The 22,679-nt window shown below is 36.0% G+C and overlaps 1 protein-coding gene across 3 annotated transcripts in view; it reads left to right on the top strand.

Annotated features, from left to right (window-relative positions):
• The window catches only part of SPATS2 (spermatogenesis associated serine rich 2), a 119,309-nt gene that overhangs the window by 76,757 nt on the left and 19,873 nt on the right, over positions 1-22,679 (top strand). For all 3 annotated transcript variants that reach the window (XM_079139587.1, XM_079139586.1, XM_079139588.1), the window contains exons 3-8: positions 6,508-6,587; positions 11,086-11,194; positions 13,127-13,176; positions 16,129-16,390; positions 17,598-17,777; positions 21,841-21,976. In XM_079139587.1, the coding sequence (XP_078995713.1) occupies positions 6,508-6,587; positions 11,086-11,194; positions 13,127-13,176; positions 16,129-16,390; positions 17,598-17,777; positions 21,841-21,976 (817 nt within the window). The remainder of the gene's footprint in view (positions 1-6,507; positions 6,588-11,085; positions 11,195-13,126; positions 13,177-16,128; positions 16,391-17,597; positions 17,778-21,840; positions 21,977-22,679) is intronic.

Below are 22,679 nucleotides of genomic sequence, written 5' to 3' on the forward strand. Positions count from 1 at the left end.
GACAGCTAATTCCAGACTAATGGGAGATGGCGTTGAAACAGAAGAAGTTGGTCACTCAATTGATAACATTGCCTACTGGCTATTCTCTGGAATGTATTGCTGAGATGGTTTGTGGAAGGTGGATTGACTTTCTTACCCAATCATCAGTCTTGGGGGAATTGATGAAATTATTATTGGAGCAAACAAACCTTAAACAGTGAGGCCCTCAAGATTTCTTGGAGTTTAAAAAAAATAAAAGCTTATTCTGTGTACCTGTTGGAAACTTGGGAAAACCTATTGGAGAGAATAAGGTAGGATTTAATTGCTTGTCTCTCTTGTTAATAAAAACCCTGACCTTTTTTCATCAAGTAATACCTTAAAAAATCAGAATTCATTCTAGAAGTTTGGAGACTTCCCCAGAGTGTTTTGTCTTACAAGAACAGAAGCAGTATCATTTAGACTGTGATTGATGAAGCAAAGGCACAAAGAAAAAAATTTAAACAGGAGGATAAAAAGCTGCCTTTTTTCATTGAATACATACTTAGCAGATTGGTAATTTAAGTGTGGAGATTTTCTGAACATGTTAGCCATAATGGTCATCTGAGATGGGTAGGAAGATCAGTTGGTAAGACTAAGTCTACATTCTTCTAGCCCACTGAGAGGTTGGGTGTGTTTGGCAGTTGACAGCAAAGATAAATGTTTTGAAGTAGCTTTTGAAGAATTAAATGTATGAAAGTGTTAGCATTTTGGAAGGCTACAATAATACACAGTAGTAAGAGGAATAGTAATTTAGTGGTAGTATTAGTAATTAGCAGACCTAGAGATCTTGCAGAATGGCATTTTGACATAGTTGTTCTAGATTTCCCATCGTTCATTTGCTCCCCTTTCATGTGTTCTCTTTGTCCTAAATTTCTTATTTCTTACCGAAACAGTTGTATTTCTACCATGTTGAAGTGGTAAGGTGGCAGAAGGCAGAAGAGTTTTTAGTAGTTATTAGTAGTTACTATGACAGAAATTTTCTTTTCCTTGCATTCATATTTATATAGAATAACCCATATTTCCCATGAGAGCCCATGAAGAAAGCACTTCTCTCTCTTTTTTTTTTTTTTTTTTGTTGTTGTTGTTGTTGTTTTGTACCAAGGATTGAACCCTGGGGTACTTTACTGTTAGGCTGTATCCCCAGCTCTTTTTATTTTATTTTGAAATAGGATCTTTTAAGTTGGTTAGGGCCTCACTAAACTGCTGAGGCTGACCTTGAACTTGCAATTCTTCTACCTCACCCTACTGAGTCACTGGAATACAGGTATGTGGCACTGCACCCAGCTCTTCTTGTAATTTTATTAAATGACTTACTATGGCTATCTCTCCAGGTTGGCATGATAAAAAGCAATTCCAGATTGGTTATTTTCTTTTATGGTCAAGTATTTGGATGTATTCAGTCAACAATTTCAGGTTTTTTTTTGTTTTTTGTTTTTTTCAAAAAAATTTTTTTAGATGTTGATGGGCCTTTATTTTATTCATTTATTTATGTGTGGTGCTGAGAATCAAATCCAGTGCTTCACACATGCTAGGCAAGTGCTCTACCACCAAGCCACAACCCCAGCCCGTTCAGTCTGTTTAAATTGTTCATGAGATACCACTTTAGCAAAATCTCTCTTTAACTTTTAAGAAAAAAGTTCATAATAGAAAATATGACCACTGATAACTGCACTCGACATGATGCTTGAACTTCTAGGCTTCTCCATCTCTGTGCTTTACCTGCATTTAATTGGATCTTACCTCTTCTGGCCTTTGCTTGGCTATGGTTAAACACGAATTAATATTGTTACCCAACTTGCTTTCTGTCTTTAAGGAATATCAGCAAGTAATAGCAAGAATCTGAGATGTTTAGAAGAATATGCCAATACTGATAAAATAATGGCAACTTGGGAATCAGTTTATATGATGAATAACAACACTAACATTGTGTAACACAAAACTTGGATTCCCTTCTTGATTCTGCAGTACAGCTTACTGTGTTGTGTGACTTTGGACAAGAGTAATACCACAACTGATTTTCTCATCAACAGAAAATTAAGGGAGTGTATTCTCAGAGGGATTATAATCCCACCTTTCTCCTCACTTTAGAGGTAATAGTTTGCCATCATCTGTATTAGCAAAAAAAGGCATTTAGTTTTCAAATTCAGAGGTACAAATTTATTAGTCTTACGAGAATCCTAAGACTCAATGCCTGTGTTGAATCCCCCCTCTACACTTATGTCTGATGTAAGTAGGCCTTTCCATGAAATCTGCCTTTCCATGAATAATCATATTGAATTTACTTAAGTATTTCACAGTCTTATGTGTTCCTAATATTAACTCTGCTAAACTTCTTAAGATAGGACCCAAGGTGGTCAAGCTTTTAATAATCTCTACTCCGTAATACTGTTATTGTTGGAGTCAGTCATATATATTTAGGACTATACAATTTGATAAATTAATGCATAGTTGCTATCATATTGAGATGGTGAATATTATTTTTACTGCTCTTTTGCACTAGACGCATTAGACTGCTCTGAGTGAGCAGTCTAATGTTTTGTTCACTATTGTGTTCTCCATGCCTAGGACTGTATATGAGTGTATGAATATCTCTTCTAGACCTTGCTTAAAGGTGGGTCGCTTCTTGGAGGTGCGGGGTGCTGCATGCGGCCTGCAACCTGCGACCCCCACGTTCTGTGATCTTCATTCTGCGATCTGCGATCTCCTCCCAGGCGAAGAGAATGTCTTATATACCCTAAGGTAGCCAATCAGTTTAGGATTAAGTAGCACGGTTGGAGCTTGCGCCATGGTACCAATCAAGAACGAGGAACATCTGTTGACCACTGGCGCAGAGGAGACATTAACTAATCAGGCAAAGGTAGATCACGCTGTGTTAACACTAATTATGTGCCACCTCTTGGCCCAATGCCAGCTGCCATAAACATGTCTCTGCACATATGGATTTCTGATGTTTATTTACTTATTTATTTATTTTTTATTTATTTATTTTTTTTGGTGGTGCTGGGGATTGAACCCCAGGCTTTGCACATGCTAGGCAAGCCCAGCCTTACCATGACTTTCTATAGATACTGAACTATTTTGCATCCCTTCCCGCAGTGTACCAAGGTTCCAGTTTTCTCCCATATACTTGCCAGTAGTTGTTTAGTTTTGTTTCTGATAAACAGACATCTTGGATAAGAGTATAATCAGAACTTTGGACCAAGTTAATTATAAAAATACAATATTCAGATTAAATTCTAAATTAATAGAATTAGACTATTTCAGAGATTGTCATGATACCTATTCAGAGTTGATTTAGCTGGGCTGGGGATGTAGTTCAATGGTAGAGTACTTGCTTTGCATGTGCAAGTCTTGGATTTGACACCATTGTCAGAAAGAAAAATAAACCCAAAGTTGATTTAATACATGAGAAAAACAACCTTTGCCTAATTTTTTTTTTTTTTTTTTTTTGGTACTGGAGATTGAACCCAGTGGAACTTTACCACTAAGCTATATTCCCAGCCTGTTTTGTGTCATCTTACACTGCTCATTGATACATCTTTAGGGGAGGGGAGTACATTAAAACATTCAAGTTATAATCATTTGCTTGATTTATAGTGATTCTGAGAAGGTTCTAGATAGTACTTTGGCTATATAAGATCTTTATATACTGTGTGTCAATTCAATTGATAAAGATAAGTGACAGTTAACTATTATATAGTCATCTAGAAGACTCAGGCCTAAATACTAAGTTGGTGTTAAGTGTAACTGATTTTTTTTCATTTGAGTAACAATCTTGAAACTGCCATTATTAACAGAGGTTAGATCTAAATTAATTTAAGACTCATTGGTAACTGGCTAGCATAGTTTCTCTTGAAGTGACATAAGCTAGGTTCATGTCCTTTATTCTACTTCTGGTGTAAAAATATTGTTAATTGCAGGACTCCTAAAGTCCAAGAAGTAAGATCAAGAATCAATAAATGAGATGGTGTAAAAATAAAAAACTTCTTTACAAAGAAAACAAGAAAACAATCAGGAATGTGAAGAGAGAGCCTACAGAGTGAGAGAAAATCTTTGCCATCTGCATCTCAGATAGAGCATTAATCTGTAGGATATATAAAGAGCTCAAAAAACTTAACACCAATAAAACCCCCAAATATCCCGATCAATAAATGGGCAAAGGAACTGAACAGGTACTTCACAGAAGAAGAAATACAGTCAGTCAACAAATATACGAAAAAATGTTCAACATCTCTAGCAATTAGAGGAATGCAGAGTAAAACAACACTGAGATTCCATCTACAGTCAGAATGGCAATTATCAAGAATACAAGTAATGGTAAATTTGGCAAGGATGTGGGGAAAAAAGTACACTCATACATTGCTGGGGACTGCAAATTGGTGCAACCACTCTGGAAAGCAGTATAGAGATTCCTCAGAAAACTTGGAATGGAACCACCATTTGACCCAGTTATCCCACTCCCCAGTATAGACCCAAAGGACTTAAAATCAGCATACTGTAGTGACACAGCCACATCATTGTTTGTAGCAGCTCCATTCACAACGGCTAAGCTATGGAACCCATCCTAGGTATCCTTCAGCAGAAGAATAGATAAAGAAAATGTGGCATATATACATAATAAAATATTACTCAGTCATAAAGAAGAATGAAATTATGGTATTTGCTTGTAAGTGGATGGAATTGGCAACTATGATGCTAAGTGAAATAAACCAATCCCCAAAAAACAAAGGCTGAATGTTTTTTCTGATATGCTGATACTAATATACAATAAGGAGTGGAGAGAAGAATAGAAGTTCATTGGTTTTGACAAAGGGAATTGAAGGGAAGGGAAGAGGGACAGGAATAGGAAAGACAGTAGAATGAATGAGACATAACTTTCCTGTGTTGGTATATGAATACAGGACCAGTGAAACATCATGTCATGTACAACCACAAGAATGAAATCCTAATTAGAATAAGTTATACTCCATGTATTCTTCATGTATATCTAAAAATAACAAAATTAATTAGATCAAATAAAAATATTCTTAATCATTCTGTCTTATGAATTATTGGCATCATAGCAACTAGGAAGTATTTGGAAGTGATAAAGATTAAACTTAAAAAAAAAAGATTAAGCTGTTAAAAAAAAGCCTTAATTAAGACATCCATAATAGCAGAAGAATTTGGGTGTTTTTCATACTCCTTTTCTCATAATTTTTCCTTTTTCTTGTTGAAATTTTAGCTTCCAAGCTACTCCCAAGTACTGCTCAGGGATCGGTATTATAGATATCACCTGTGAATAAAAATCTCAGGCCACAGACCAGATTGTTGAATAACAGAATACATTTTGGCATAAGATTCCCCAGATGATAAGTGTATACATCAGAATTTGAAAGGCACTCTAACCGATTGCATCTCTGTTGGATTGCAAAAAAAATTGTTAGCCTGTGCAAAGATACATTTCTATAATCCAGCTATTCTGGAGGCCCAGGTTGGACCACAAATTTGAGGCTAACCTGGGTGATTTAGCAAGATCCTATCTCAAAGTAAAAAAGATCTGGGTTGTAGCTAAGTGGTAGAGCACTAACGTAGCATGTGTGAGCCCCTGGGTTTGATTTCCAGTACCAGGGTAAGGAGGCACCAGAAAACAAAGTTATTGAGTGTTAAAACAGGTCATTTACTGATCACATAGTCACAGGTGAAAGCTGATTAAATTTGTAGATAACCTTTTTTATAAATATAGAGAGACTAAAATCTGGATTTTTAAAAAAATTACATTAAATCATGTTTTCCCCTAATTTAAACTAAACACACATAGGTTTTGTTGTGTTTTGTTTACATTGCTTCTTGGGTAGTTTTAGTTTATTTAGTGTAAACTTGGATATATTGCTGGTAATGTAAACCTGAGTACATTGTTTTATCAAGCATCATATCAGGAACACAATAAATGTATTCATGGAGCTCATAGTATTAAATGTTACCCTCGGAGCTATTTATTTGCAACATTTTTCAGAGCCTTTTAAATTAAGGGAGGATAAAGAAAGCTATCAAGGATTACAGGACAGTATAATACACCTGATAGGTTTAGTGTTTTCCATGAGATGTACATTTTCTAGTAAAATCAAATTTTATAAGTTTAACTCAAAATGTAGTTATGAGTTATCTACATAATAAGATTTGCCAAGTAGCAACTGTTATTGTTAGTTGTTTTATAGGCAAAATGCAGCTAGTCTTGGCTCTTGTATCTTAGGGATGAAATATATATTTGTGGGGAAGTGGTACTGGGGATTAAACCTAATGGTGCTCCACTACTGAACTACATCCCCAACCCTTTTTGAAATTTTATTTTGAGACAGGTTCTCACTAAGTTGCCCAGGCTGGCCCTGAACTCGAACTCCTGCCTCAGCTTCCAAAGCTGCTGGAATTATAGGCATGGCCCGTTGTACCTACCTGAAATACAGTATTTTTTAAATCATGTAATATGTTTGTCCCTTCTTATTCTTTCAGATGCATCAGGATTCATTTTTGATTTGCAGTCCAATACTGTACTGGCCCAGGGAGGTACTTTTGAGAACATGAAAGAAAAGGTAAGACTGGTTATCATGGATTACAAACTTGAACATCATAGGAAAGTTTAGGTACTAAGACAGTGATTATCACAAACTCATTATGAAAGGGAAATTTTAGCAACAAAGGAGAATGCCATTAGAGGGTGACTACCATAATGATGCTGAAGAGTTAAAGCCTATTAAATGCAAACGTGATTTTCTTTGCATGTCTCTACATACATTCATTCTAAATTGTCTTGAAGACATTTATTACTAATTAATGTTATGAAATATTATTTATATGATTAAGTCCAGGAGACTACAGAACACGAACAGCAGATTTTCTTAGTAGCATTCCTTTGGAGGAAAATAGGCGTTTTTCATAATAAAACCCATAGCAAGCTATATTGAAGAAAACAAACAAAAGTTTTGTGTATTGTCTTTTAAAAAAATTTGCATTGTTGATTATAGAGTCACAGACATAACAGTGATTCACTATTATAAATACATTCACATTTTAAATTATCAGTATCTTACCTTTATCATTGAATCTCTAAGTTTTGTTTAATGTTCACATTTTAGGGATAAATGCTATATTTTTGCTTATCTCAAAAATATATATATTAGCCCACTTTAAATTATGGTCTATATACTTTTCTACTATTATAAATGGTTTTAAAATTTTATGGTTTTTTAATTTTATTTAAAACTTAAATGGTTTTAATTTTATCGTTCAATTAAGTCTGAAATAAAAAGAGCATAATAACAATGGAGGGGAGAAAAGAGTACTAAGAAAGACTTCCGTTGAAGTACAGATTCTGCTTTTTTAAAAAATATATTTTAGAAGTTGATAGACCTTTATTTATTCATTTACTTATATGTGGTGCTGAGAATTTGAACCCAGTGCCTCACACATGCTAGGCAAGTGCTCTATCACTGAGCCACAACCCCAGCTACCCAGAATCTGCTTTTTAATTGGACAGGTTGCTTTACTTCCCTCAGCATTGCTCTTCATCTGTAGAAGTCTTCCCTATTTTTTGTGGGATAAAGGGTACCAGGGATTGAACTCAGGGCATTTGACCACTGAGCCACATCCCCAGCCCAATTTTGTATTTTATTTAGACACAGGGTCTCACTTGAGTTGCTTAGTGCCTTGCTTTTGCTGAGGCTAGCTTCGAACTTGTGATCCTCTGCCTCAGCCTCCTGAGCTCCTGGGATTACAGACCTGCGCCACTGCACCCAGCTAAAAGTCTTCCTTTTTGAGCAATGTAACTGACTAGATAACCTGAAGACATTTCAGGTATAAGATACCTAGAAATACCGAATTTAAAAAAAGCATATATCATTTTAAATGACCACTGCAGTTTTGGCTAGAAGTCCAGTGCACTACCCATTGCACCACAGAGCCAGTTACAGGTATTATTTTAAATGTGTAACTGAACATAAGAAGTAAGGGATCTACATAGACGCCAAACATATAGAGGAGACTGAAAACAGAGTGGCAAGTCTAAACTGGGTACTCCTTGCCAGTCTGAGTAACAAATGGTATTTACCACAGATGGCCATAAGGGCCCAGGGTTTGTGCTGGTAAAGGATCAGAACAGGTCTTATGTAAGATAAGGACTTTAAAATTTTTTCACCTTTACAGAAAGAGAACTAAAGAATCTCCCACTAACATTTGAATATGGTATTCTTACTGTACATGTTTAGAGTGATAAAAAGAATTACAGGCTGGGGGTGTGGCTCAGTGATATAGCATTTTGGCTAGCATTCGCACGTCCTTGAGTTTGATCCCCAACACCACCAAAAAAAAAAAAAATTACAAATTTTAAATTTCATTCAATAGTTTTATATTGTATAGTAAAACATATTGGTAAATACTTTAATATTTTTAGGATCTAAAATTTATGGATAAGAGAAAAGAGACCCAAGTTGAAAATCAGATGGAAGCTGGGGGCAGTGCGAGCATGCCTGTAATCCAAGCTACTTGGGAGCCTCAGGCAAGGGGAACTAAAAGTCCAAGGCCAGCTGAGCAACATAGCAAGACCAACCCTGAGACCCTGATCAAAAAAAGGAGAAAGAAAGAAAATCAAGGGTGCAGTGGCCCAGGTCCATAATTCCAGTGACAGGGGAGACTGATGTAGAAGGATCACAACTATGAGGCCCTAAGGAATTTAGTGAGACCCTGTCTCAAAATAAAAAGGGGTGGGGATAAAACTCAGTGGTAAAGTGCCCCTTAGTTCAATTCCCAGCACCAAAATAGAAAATCAGTTGAGAAAAGCCCCCTCTTGCCCCCCCCCCACACAGAGCAAATTGAACCCAGAGTCATATACTAATATATATACTAATACCATGGAGCTCCATGGTATACATAATATATATACTAATACCATGGAGCTTTTATTTTTTAATTTTGAGACAGGGTCTTGCTTAGTTGCCAAAACTGGCCTTGAACTTGCTATCTTCCTTCCTCAGCCTCTGAAATCACTGGGATTAGAGGCTTATACCACTATGCCTGCTAGAAAAGGCCTTTTAATATTATATTTGAATTGAGAATGTCAGTATGTACTCATGATTTTATAAAAAGTCTTAGTTACATCCATTAAAAGAACCTGGAAACAATGGCTCCCAGTAAAAATAAGCACATCTAACTCCTAGATGTTGATTTCTAATTACCATTTTCCATCAAAAGGAATCAGATCTTCTTAGAAATAACCAATTATAGAGTATGCAGTAAGACAAGAAATTAAAAGTTTTAAGAATTAGGCGCTGGGGAGATAGCTCAGTTGGTAGAGTGCTCGCCTCACAAGCACAAGCCCTGGGTTCGATCCCCAGCACCACCACCAAAAAAAAAAAAAAAGTTATAAGAATTAGAAGAAAAATGTTATTTATAGGCTATTCAGTCATTTATATAGACAATTCCAGGAAAGCAACCACGTAATGGGCTAATAAGAGTTCATCATCAAGGATACTAAATAAAAATATATATAAAAATGAAAAAAATATGCAGTTATTGCAAAGTATGTTTTTAATTTTAAAAATATGAAATATCTTAGGAATAAATCTGATAAAGTTGGCATATCTATTTTGTTATCAAATGAAGCTGTAAGTGCTCTACTATTCAGGAGTCTACTAGTGGTTACATAGAAGACTTGATTTTTTTCTTTATTACTTACAGTGTGCTAAATATTGTTTTAGCCATTAAAGATTCAGCTACAAATAATGTAAGAATGTTCAATATAGTATTCTTCCCAATAGCCAATCATTGAAAATGTGTCCACCAACAGAATGAACTCTGTATACATTGGAAGTACCATACAGTAGTTAAAACAAATAAGAAATGTGTTTACCAACATGGGAATTTTTTTTTTTTTTTTTTTTTTGTACTGGATATTGAACTGAGGGACACCAAATTTAGGGTAGAAATCTCTGGGGAGAGAAGGGAAAAAGAATTCTTAGGTCACAGGTCTTCAATTGCATTTGTTTTGTTTTACTAAACTGGGTGTCACCTCATGGTTGTTCATTATGTTTTATATGCCTGACATAGTTTATAATAATTCATATTATTTCTATAAATTAGCTTTATTATTATACAGATAAATGATACAAAGTAGAAATGTTTTGAACAGTGCCCTACAGAAATCTAAGTTGTTATGGTTTTACTTTATTAAACTTTCTACCTTTCTCTACAGTATGTTAAAAATGATGAAACATGCTAAATTAATATCTGACACCTAAATTAAATCACCTTTTCTTTTTTGGGGGGATTGAACCCAGGGGCACTTAACCACTTAGCCATATCCCCAGCCCTTTTTTATATTTCATTGAGAGATAGGGTCTTGCTAAGTTGCTTAGGACCCACTAAGTTGCTGAGCCTGGCTTTGAGCTTTTAAACCTCCGGAGCCACCACACCCAGCTCTACCTTTTCTTAATGTAAAATCTAGTACATATCTTTTATTTTTAGAAATGTTCTGGGTTAGAAATGTAGCTCAGTGATCAAGCACTTGCCTGGCATTCTAGCATACGGGAGGCCTTGGGTCCCCTTCTTCCCCGCCTTTTTAGTGCATTAGAGTTGTACATAATGGTGAGGGGAGGTCTTGGGCTTGCTCACTAGTACTACCAAAAGTCTGCATTTTGGAGGGAGGGGCAGGTACTGGGGATTGGATCCACAGGTACTTTACCACTGAGATATGTCCCCAGCCATTTTTATTTTTTATTTTGAGATAAGGTCTTTCTATGTTGCCAGGCTGACTTTGAACTTGTGATCTTCCTGCCTCAACTCCCTGATGGGATTATAGGCATGTGCCACTGCTTTGCAATGTTCTGCCTCTCTAAGTTTTGATATTAATTTTCACATGCTATTATCATCCATCATGTATTTATTATTCACAGGGAGAAGGTTGCATGTATTTCCACTAACCACTAAAGAGTGATAATATTGTTAAAAATGAAATGTCAGTGTTACTCTCTGTAATATGTAACAGCTGCATAGTGACCTACTGATGTCAGAATTAAATGACCCTGTCATCTTTTCTAGATAAATGCAGTGCGTGCAATCGTTCCCAATAAGAGCAACAATGAGATCATCCTGGTTTTGCAGCATTTTGATAATTGTGTGGACAAAACAGTTCAAGCATTCATGGAAGGTAATTCTAACTCAGTTTTTTCTTATTAGTTTGTATCTGTTCAATAGAAGTTGCTTCAGAATTTTAGAACACAGCAATTCAGTGTTTCATAGATGCTATAGCAGACCCCATCATAACATAACATAACATTTTGTTAGTGTAAGATGCCTTTTTCAGCCCTAGAAGTAATTCATACATAAGCTGCAGGATATCTGGAGAAGAGATAAACTAAGAAAACTTTATTATTTTGTACAGATGTTCTCCACTTTAAGAAGAGAAATCACATCACTGGTTTCTAAAAATTTAGTCTCACATCGTGGTGATTGGTGTAAGGAACTTGATTGAAGTTAGTGAAATAGGAATTTAAGATACTCAGGTGAGGATGTGGCTCAGTGGTAGAGTGCTTGCCTACCATACACGAGGCCGTGGGTTCTGGCTTCTGTCCTCAGCACTGCAAAGGAAAAAAAAAAAAAAAAAAAAGAATTTAAGAGACTCTTCCTAACAAAGGTAATTCGGTGGCCCAGCAACATATGGCATTCTTTATTATCATTTGGTTTGGCACAAATAACTCAAATGTGTGGGTTGAATTTCCTTACCTAACAGAATAATGAATGGCAAGTATGGTGAAGCCTTCAGATTTAGAGTTGAGTATTTCATATACTTCTTTCTACTTAACTCATTTTGAGAAGAGTTTTATTTAAACCTTTTTCATCATTGGGTGTCAGGTTAGGTTTCCCTATTTTCATTTTCCTGAGTTTCCAAGTATAGGATAAATAGGTCCAAATACTGAAAGGTTTTTCTTTTCATCTATTTTCTTTATAATGTTAGTATATGGGTCTGGTGTGGTGTGCAAGTCTCTTCAAAACAAAGTAGCCAAGGTGGTGTATAACCTGAGAGGAGGGGATGGCACACTTGGGCTAAGACCAATTCATCTTTGTATCCAGGCTGAGGTATAGTTAAGATTTTTTTTTCCTTACATTATTAAACCTTATTATTAAGGGACAAACACATAGACAAGTACAATACAGTGAAGAAATCTAATAATAGACTTATTATTAGATAAAGATATTTCCAGGTACTATCTTCAGTTCTCATCTTTATCCTGGGACTCCAGATAATATTTGACCCCAATGGCTACCATAAAAGCAGCAAATCCCCCTATGAATCATTTTACTAATGTACCAACAAAGGAAACATTGTGTGCAAAACCACCCTTTTATTTCTAAGCTTCATTTGTAGCCCCATGGATCACTGAGCCCTTTTGCAGCCAGCTTCTCTGGTTTCTAATGGTGTCCCTTCTATCTTCCATTGTCTATAATCTGGAAGTTCCAGTTTTCCATGACCATGTTCATGTCCATGTCCATATCCAGGGGCCATATCTTTCTTTAGATGTTCTTTAATTATTAATGATTTTGATTACATATGATCACGTGAACTTTTTCTGACTGCAGTTTGACCTCTTAGAACACTCACTAGTTAACCGTAAGAATAACCAACCAGTCAGAAGAGTGGGTACAAGCTTGTAATCCCAGCTGCTTGGGAGCTTGTGGCAGGAGAATTGAAAGTTTGAGGCCAACCTAGGCAATTTAGTGAAACCCTGTATCAAAATAAAATAAATAGAAAGGAACCAGGGATGGAACACTTGCAGGAGGCCCTGAGTTCAATCCCCAGTACTGAGGGAAAGAAAAAAGAATCTTCAAAGTGGCTATGCTACATTAGTCTCTTCTGGGAAGAACTCACTGGAAAATTACATGTAAAAGGGTATCTAAGTCGGCAGGTATTCCAAAAGGGAAGCATGACATGATCTCACATTATATTACTTCAGAGATATGATCCTTAACTTTTGTTATTAGGCACTTTGGAAATCCTCCAGTCATTATAAAATGCAGGGACATTAATTCTTCCTTAACTGTGTATATGGAGAGAAGAATCCATAATTGGTTTCTCTTACAGGGAGCGCCAGTGAAGTACTCAAAGAATGGACAGTAACAGGCAAGAAAAAGGTAAAAATGAATTAAATTTTAAGAGCATGATATTGATGTTTATATTGTTTTTGAAAATTAAATCTCCACAAATATTTGAAAGAAAAGGTTTACATAAATATCTTTAGCTCAACTGGTTGAAAAAAATCTTTGACATTGAAATATAGATGTGTCTCACAGAGTACCCCAGTCCCCTCCCTATAATTGAAGGTAAGAAACAGTGCCTTTGCCATGGTGCACTTGCCAAGAGGATACTAGACATGGAGTGAAGCAGGAGAGCCTGTGGAGGAACAGAGCTCTCCAGAGAAAGTGATCTGGTTTTCAACTATACATATCATAAATCAACTAAAATAGTTCAGATTTTTAGGTCAGACAACAGTGTTATAATCCCTAATATTAATGAACTGACAACCTAGAGAGAACTTTTACCATAGCTGTTAGGTATTTTTCAGAGGGGTCTGGTGTTAAAATTTAGGGAATTAGAAGGCACTTGGGATATGGGTCATTCAGCTCTGGATTTTTGTCCTGTTCCGTTCTACCTTGTCTTTGTGACCTTGGAATATTGTTTAAACTTTGTGTGTCTTAGTTTGCTCATCTCTAAAATAGGGAAAGTAATACTAATACATACAAGTATTTAATATAAGACCTAACCTAGTAGTTCTTTTTTTAAGGTATTTTTAGTTGTAGGTGGACACAGTACGTTTATTTTATTTTTATGTAGCACTAAGGATCAAACCCAGGGCCTCATGCATGCTAGGCAAGCACTTTACCACTAAACCACAACCCCAGCCCCCTAACAGAGTCGTTCTTGATCCCTTCTCCTTACCCACTTAAAACCAAAATACTTCTTCAAGGAATACCAGCTGTTCTCAAAATCCTTCCCATGACTCTGTTCCCTGAATCTAGCACCTTTAGGAAATGCTTGAAATAAGGGTTTTAATCAAATATCTCTATAAAATCTGTTTAGGGTGTTCTTTCCGTGCATTAGGTTAATGCTGGAGTTCTGAAATACCATCTTGATGACTCTGATCACTTCATTAGTTTTGTTAGGTCTTGACTAAACCAGGCTGGTCTCAGTGATCCTTAAGAATTTTTCTAGAGGAACCTAATATTACTACAGATTCTCCTGAAGCTCTTCATGCCCATAGCTTTGCATATTTGTTTAACTTCTTTTTTTTTTAAAAAAAAATATTGTTTTAGTTGTAGATGAACATAACTTTATTTTATTTATTTATTTTTACGTGGTGCCGAGGATCAAACCCAGTGCCTCACATGTGCTAGGCAAGTGATCTACCACTGATCCACAATCCCAGCCCTTGTTTAACTTCTTCCCATTGCTTTCACCTAACCTAGAATAGTTGTGAGTGTTTTGAAAAACACTAGTATCTTAATTTATTGGCCCAGGATTATAAATTTTTAGTGATTTTTAGATATGTAAATAACTGGAAAGGTATCTCATGGTCACGTTCAGGTTTCTTAAGATCTAGAAAAAGAAAAATAGCTTCAGTTTGGCAGTCTCAAATACCCAAATCCAAGCCAGTTAACTGTTAGGATTAGGATTAGTCCAATAGGACTATTAGGATTAGTTCAATAGGATGTGACTCTGAGTAGCTACTTGTTATATAGTTATTATATACATGGGACAATAATATGAAAACTTAGCTAGTTCACATGGGAGAAAGTATTTAAGAGAAGATGAGAGCTATGCAGAGAAGAAAATTGTACCTTGAGTTCAGTTGTGCCAGAGAGGATCACGAAAAGAATGGGGGGTGGGGGGCAAAATTGATTTAGTTATATCCATGTAGCGTTAGGAATTGAATTAAGTTTTGCCAGCAGAGCTGTGGGTTGACAAAACAAAAGATAAAGAACTTGTTTGTTTTAATATTACTATTTGCATATATAATATACTCTGGTAGCTAAAAATTCAGATGTACAAATGTTAACACACAGAAGCATCTTTATCCCATCCCTGTTCTCCAGCCATTTGGTTCTCTACCCCAGAGACAAATAGTGTTATCAATTTCTTATGTATCTTCCAGTATATTTTTCTGAATATAAACAAATATGAACACGGATTCTCCTCTTTGTGTGTTCTCTTTTCTCATGTAATATATCTTGGAGCTTATTCCATGTCTCAATAATGAATTTTTGTTGTTTTTTGTGGATGTATAGTCATCCTGCTATTTAGATGTATCATGATTTATTTAACTAGTCCCCTTTAGAGCAACATTTGGGTTGTTTCCAATCCTTTAATAAGGTAATAATTAACTATTAATTTAATAGCTATCAATAACAATCTGCAGTAAATAACCTAGTGTGTGTCTGTTATTTTGTACATATGTTAGTCTCACCTAGGATAAATTCCTAGAGGTAGAATTTCTAGTCAAATGGTATGCACATCTGTAAGTTGGACAAGTGTTAGTAGATTGCCACTACCAGTAGTAATATATAAAAATACTTGCTTCTCTATACATTCAACCCTACAGTATTATCATAATTTTTGATCTTTGTTAATCTAACAGATACAAAATGATATTATAGTATATAATTTTAGTTTATATATCTCTTATTAGACTGAGTTTATGCTTCATTATGTTTATAGCTTATACCTCTTTTATATTGGGTTCTTATCTTGTTTGTTAGAGCTCTGTATATATTTAACTCTTTGAGTATAAGTTACATGTTTTTCACACTTTGTAATTTATCTTTTCATTTTGCTTATGGTGGGTTTTGCCATGAAGAAATGTTTTGTTTTGAGTTTATCCAAAGTATGGGATTTTACATAGGAAAAAAATTATTTTAGGTGGTGGTTCAACATATACAAAAACTTGTTCATTTTCTGGAAGAACATAGGAAAAATTGGTAATGTTGGTTGCCTTTAGGTAGCTAGAGTTTCTTACCTTTTTGAATTGTACTGGTGGTGTTGGGGCTGTGCTTTTTCTTTTCTGTTTTTCAAATCTTCAATAACCTTAGAACAAAAAGAAGAAAAGCAAACCAAAACCTACAGCCGAAGCAAGTAACAGTATCCCAGATTCCAGTAAATCGGTTTCCATTCAAGAGGAGCAGTCTGTGCCTTCCTCAGGAAAAGGTGGCATTAATGGTTACCATGTCAATGGTGCCATCAATGATGCAGAGTCTGTGGACTCACTCAGTGAAGGTTTGGAGACACTTTCAGTAGATGCCAGAGAACTAGAAGATCCTGAGTCTGGCTTGCCAGATACACTGGGTAGAACAGGTGAGTTTATTAATATTTTTTTTGAAAAGTTGCATTCAGTTAAAAAATACAGGAACCTCCTGGTTGAGAAAGCAATCATTAAATTCAATAGGTCTTTTGCTTTTTAGTTTTTGTTATCTTTTGTGTGGAAGAGTCACATTTTATAATTATCAAAGGCCTAGAAACATAAAATTCTTGTTCCCTTATCTCATATTTTAACTGTCTTCTAAATCAATCTTAAAAAAATCTTCTAATAACAGAGGAGTACTCTGGAGTACCTTAGAGACAGCAGAAGGTGACTTTAAGATCTTTTTAAAAATTGTTGACTTTTAAGGAAAATGAGGATGGGATGATGATATTATTATTCTAAGACCCAAACAGGAAGGAATATGTAATATTAATGATAATCCTAGCTTTCATGAGAACTAGACTGTTGGTTTTTATAGTCTCACATTTGTTTTTTAGTAAAGATTACTAAGGGCTGGGAAGATACTAGGAATCTTTCTTTTTAAAATTTACTTATTTGTTAATCCAATTCCCCCTGCCTTTCTGCTCCTGGCTTTATAATGTATTGTCAGTATAAGAATTACACTGTGCTGCTAGCCAGGTGCAGTGGCACAGTTTGAGGTCAGCCTCAGCAATTTAGCAAAATCCTGTCTCGAAATAAAAAACTAAAACAAAAAGTATGTTTTAAAATGTTCTTTTATTGATTAACACACACACACGCACACACCCTAGAGAAAAAATATCACACCTACACTGACTTGAAACAAACCAAAGATAGCCAATGGCTTTCATTTCTTTTTCTGAGCTAATTTTCTTCTCATTTCTTAACTCTACCCTTTCTCTACTTCCTAAAGCTTTTAAATTCTTTTCCTGAAACAGTGTAAAACTTTTTCCATAGTGCAATTTACAGAAGCTAGCAGAAGTTGGAGATAGTGCCTCTCCACTTGCTAGGGCTAGAACTACAAGGAAGCTATGAGGTGCACACTTCCTGTCTAAATGTATTTTCTTCTTTTTTTCATGCAGGGTATCTCTTAGGACTAAGCCAGAAACTACTGATAGCCACACTTAACTGATATTTATCTTTGTTCTGTTTTGTCAGTTGATTTGTTCACAGCTTTTTAAAGAGGCATGGTTTTGCGTAAAACAGTTTTACCTGTTTTCTTTGTGTATTTAAGACTGCCTGATTGATGTACCATTACATTGTGCTCTCTTTCTTGGCTAGGATCCGTACTGGAGAATGGCGTCTCTGACTTTGAGTCCAGGTCTTCAACTATACACCCTATTCAGAACGCCCAACATTCCAGGAATGCTGCCAAATCTCTCTCAAGATCCACGACAGGACCTCAGTTTTCTAGTCTGGGAATGGAGGACATTCCACTGTCCTCCACCAATAAAAAACTTGGTAAGTTAAAAGTTCACTTGTGAGGAGTGAAATATCTGTTTTTTGACTAAAGAAAGCAAATTGCCTTTATTCCCATAGATAAAGTTTCAGAAGGGCTTCAGGTAACTGGGTACAGTAGCACATGCCTGCAATCCTGACTACTTGAGAGGCTAAGGCAGGAGGATCAGAAGTTTGAGGCTAGCCTGGGCAATTTAGGGAGACCCGTCTTAGAATAAAATTTTTGAAAAGAACTGGAGATGCTACACAGCTCAGTAGTGGAGCACTTGCCTAGCATGTGCAAGGTCCTAGGTTCAGTTCCTAGTACTGCAAAAGAAAAAAGAGAAAAAGGTAAGTGATGGATGGACATCAGGTAATTCTTTTTCTATTTTTCAGCCTGTAATGACCGAACTTTTCCTACCTCCACATACACAGCTGGAGTCTGAGAATAGTTCAGATGCTGTATATGGTTGTTAAAATAACAGGACCCTTTTTGTGAATTACAACTGAACTCTACTGCCAGAATGACTTAGCTAAGATTAACAGGTTTCCTTTCTTTGCGTTATTGCAGTATTTTTGGCAATTTTCTTCATTTTATCTCCTAGTTGATTCAAAAAGTAAAAAATCTTTTCTGTCTCTAACATGACATTTCAAAGAAATATTTCCACTGCTTTTTACAACTTCATGCTCTTACTGATACCTGACAGACTCTGACTTTTAACGAGATTATTTTCTCTGAAGTACTTAGCATTAACTAGTGGTCATAGCTCTTTGCTTTAATCATCATTATTTAAATAAACAGCCAGTAATTTAAAAAAAAAGAGAGAGAGAGATAACAGCCCCTCAGTGAACATATGAAACAAATGTAAAGGACACTTGTAATTTGTAGCTCCTATTGAGTCATTTATTCCACCTGAGCTAAATTTTACTTAGTAAAACTCTCCTTTTTCATCTTTGTGGTACCCCTCAACTTGCTGCAGAGTAAGAAATCTGAAAATATCCAGTTAAGCAAAAATAAAAGAGGTTTATAGACACAGGGCATAAAGGCTTTTAGGTAGATTCTAAAAGAAATCAAATTGACTGGGCATGCGGCACACCTTCAGCAACTTAGCAAGGCCCTTAACTTAACCAGAGTTTGTCTTAAAATAAAAAATAGTGGGCTGGGGAGATAGCTCAGTTGGTAGAGTGCTTGCCTTGCATTCACAAGGCTGTGGGTTCGATCCCCAGCACCACAAAAACAAAACAAAATAAAAAATAGTAAGGGCTAAGGATGTGGCTCAATGGTTAAGTGCCCCTGGGTTCAATCCCTTGTGCCAAAAAAAAATACAACATAAATACACACATCATACAGGCATACATATATACTATACATACATAAGAATAAAAGAAAGAAAGATGGAATGAGGAAGAATTTTAATTTAAAAAGTTAAGTTGTACAAGACAGTGGGAACCCTAGTCCCATGTACTCAGGAAGCTGAAGCAGGACAATCACTTGAACCTAGGCTTTTGAGATCAGCCTGAGCAATACAGTAAGACTCTAAAATTTAATTTTTTAAGATTTTTTTTTAGTTGTAGGTGGACACAATACCTGTATTTTATTTTTATGTGGTGCTGAGGAGCAAACCCAGGGCTTCATGTGTGCTAGGCGAGCACTCTACCACTGAGCCACAACCCCAGCTCTAAAATTTAATTTATAAGTTGAAATGAGTGTCTTGGCACAGTTATAAACTTCTTAGGCCTATGATTCTGTCAGTGAACTATATGTACAACTTTGCATTGGCAAATAGAATGTTAATAGGATTCTTGGAAACCACCTAAAATACGTTAGGTAAATAAATATATTTTATCTTTTTTTATAAAGCTGAACTTCCCCACTGTGTTAGTCAGATTTTTGTCACTGTGACAAAATACCTGAGAAAATCAACTTAGAGGAGAAAAGATTTATTTTGGCTCTTGGATTCATTTTACAATCAGCTGGCTCCATTGCTATAGGCCTATGGTGAGGTAGAGCAAATACCTGCATCTCATGGTGGCCCAGAAACAGGTAGGGCTTGGAGATGAGATATAGTCTCAAGGGCTCCCCAAAATGACTCACTCCTTCAACTAAGTCCCACCTCCTAAGTTTCCACCTCATTCCTGTAGTCCATTCAGCTGTGACTCCATCAGTGGATTGATCCATTGATGAGATTAGAGCCCAAATGGTACAATTACTTCCCAAAGGCCCCACCTCTGAGCATTACTATGTTGGAAACCAAGCCTTCAATACAGGAGCCTTTGGAGGACATTCCAAATCTGAACCATAACACCCAAATGTAATGCTTCAAACCATACTACAGAAAGAGAACTTTTTAGATTTTGTAATGTCTGTATGGTAAATTATTCTGTTAATCTTGTCATTTGAGGAGTTTTGAAAATTTGGTACCTATTCAATAGTTTTTTTTTTTTTCCTTCCTGTGTTTCGTTTTTTTTGAATAGTTCTAGTCTGCTGTTGATACTATCCCATCTGTTTTTCATCCCATATGTTTTTTGTTTTGTTGTTTTGGTTCACAGAAGTTTAGCTGAGGTCTTATAAAATTATATCATCTATCCTGGTACAGTGGTGTACTCTTATAATCCCAGCACTTGGGAGGCTGAGGTAGGAGGATTGCAAGTTTGAGGCCAACCTTGGCAACCTGTGAAACCCGGTCTCAAAATAAATAAGTCAGGCACAGTGGCACATGCCTGTAATCCTATCTGTTCTGGAGGCTTAGGCAGGAGGATCCCAAGTTTAAGGCCAGCCTATTTAGCAAGACCAAATAAAATCTTCTTGTATCTCTGCTTACTATTCTCTACCTTCTTGAATGTATGTTATCAGATTATAAAGTAAAAGCTGTTCGATGTCCTTTTCTACCTCATTCTATTTTCTGTATTACTGTTTTCTGTTTCTTTGATTTATTTTTCTTTTCATTATGGTCATATTTTTCTACTTTTTTCTTGTGTATTTTTTATATTTTTATGTCTTATTTATATTACTGATCATTTTTATCAGATGCCAATTATTGCTCATTTTGCTTTGTTGACTCTTGGTACTGGGGATTAAACCCAGGGGCACTTTACTACTGAGCTACATCCCCAGCCCTTTCTATTTTTTTATTTAATGTTTGAGATAGGGCCTCACTAAGTTGCTGCAGCTAGCCTTGAATTTCGTGATCCTCCTGCTTCAGCCTCCCAAGTCCCTGGCTAGAGATGTGCACCACCACACATCCTTGTGATTTGTTATGGGACTCAGTTTTGTAAATAACCATTTGAGACTTGCTTTTAAATTTTGTTAGATGGGACTTAGAGCAGCAGCTTCTAGTTACAGCTAATTTTGCTACATTACTGGGGCAATACTTCTAAGTACTCTATCTGGTGCCCTATGAATTGTGAGGTTTTTCCCCTCTGGCTAGTGTGACACAAACTTTTCCTGGCCTAGATGAGTTCTGGAAATTGTCTGCCTGCTTGTTTGCAGTGGTCTTCTTCGCAGTGGTCTTCTTCCTTGTCTTAGTAATTTCCTCACACCTATGCACTGATTAATACTCAAAGTCCTCTGTAGATCTCTGTTCAGCTTTTTTGTGTAGATCTCTCCAGGACTGCATCCTGAGAATTCTAGCTACCTTGTCCTCCCTGAATCCTCAATTCAGAATTGTCCTCTAAATTCCAGTCTGTGTAGGATTTGTGCTTCCTGCACTGAAACCTTGAAATTCTCAAGTTGGTATGTTGGAACACCATAGTCCCTGCTTCATTCGTCTCTACTTTTTCAGGGGAAAAGTACTACCTGTTGTCCATTGTCTGAAAACCATTGTTTCATACATTTTGTCTATTTGTGTATGTAACTTTTTAAGATTGGAGGATAAATCCAGTTCTTACTACTTCATCTTGATCAGAATACTTATTTTTTCAAAGATTAAGAAATACTCTATCTTCTGTAATATTCTGTGTTGTTGGGGAGGGTGATCATTTAGGAAACATTATTCGTACACATGACATTCGCCTTAGGTGCTCAGATCCAACTTTTAAGTCAACTTAATGTTCTTTTTTAAAATACTCTTTGGGTTATTTCCCCTAGGTTCCAATATTGAAAAATCTGTAAAAGACCTCCAGCGCTGCACAGTCTCTCTTGCACGGTATCGAGTTGTAGTTAAAGAAGAGATGGATGCTTCCATTAAGAAAATGAAACAAGCTTTTGCTGAACTGCAAAGTTGGTAAGTTAAATTACATTTTATATCATTAGCACAGGCCAGGCTAAGTGGTACATGCCTATAATCCCAGCATCTCAGGGAGATGAGTCAGGAAGATCACAAGGTCAAGGCCAACCTCAGCAACTTAGTGAGACCCTGTTTCAAAATAAAAAGGCCTGGGGATGCAGTTCAGTGATAGAGCACTGGGTTCAAAACTGGGTTCAAAACAGTTCTGTTAAAAGAGGTTGGGGGCAGGGGAGAGATTGATATAAAAAAATGATCATTTGTAAAAATAGTTAGCTATTTTCTAGGTTCTTTAATTTCCAATACCTATTTCACACAGTGGGGAGAGGTTTAAAAATCTTAAAGTATATTTACCTTTTTGCTTTGTTCTTTTGGACACAATGTGCTCTAGAAATGGGCCTAATGTTAATATTGTTTAGAAAGAGACAAATAATTATAGAGTAAATCATGCCCTCTTATTTTAAGGTCTGTCTTTTAAACTGGGAGTATAACAAATGACATGATATTCAAACAAAACTGTAAAGGAGAAAAGCTCTTTGTTTTCTTATCTCCTTTCATCCTTCATAATGCACCTCAGCCCAACAATCTCTTCTGTGCCCATTAATCATTGATTTGCTTTTCATTTTGTGTTTTTCAAACTGTGTTCTGTAGAATAGTCATTCTTCTAATACCTTAATATGTTTTCTGTCAGGAAAACCAGGTT

This window comes from Sciurus vulgaris, assembly GCF_902686455.1.
Source record: "Sciurus vulgaris genome assembly, chromosome: 5".
Lineage (NCBI taxonomy): Eukaryota > Metazoa > Chordata > Mammalia > Rodentia > Sciuridae > Sciurus > Sciurus vulgaris.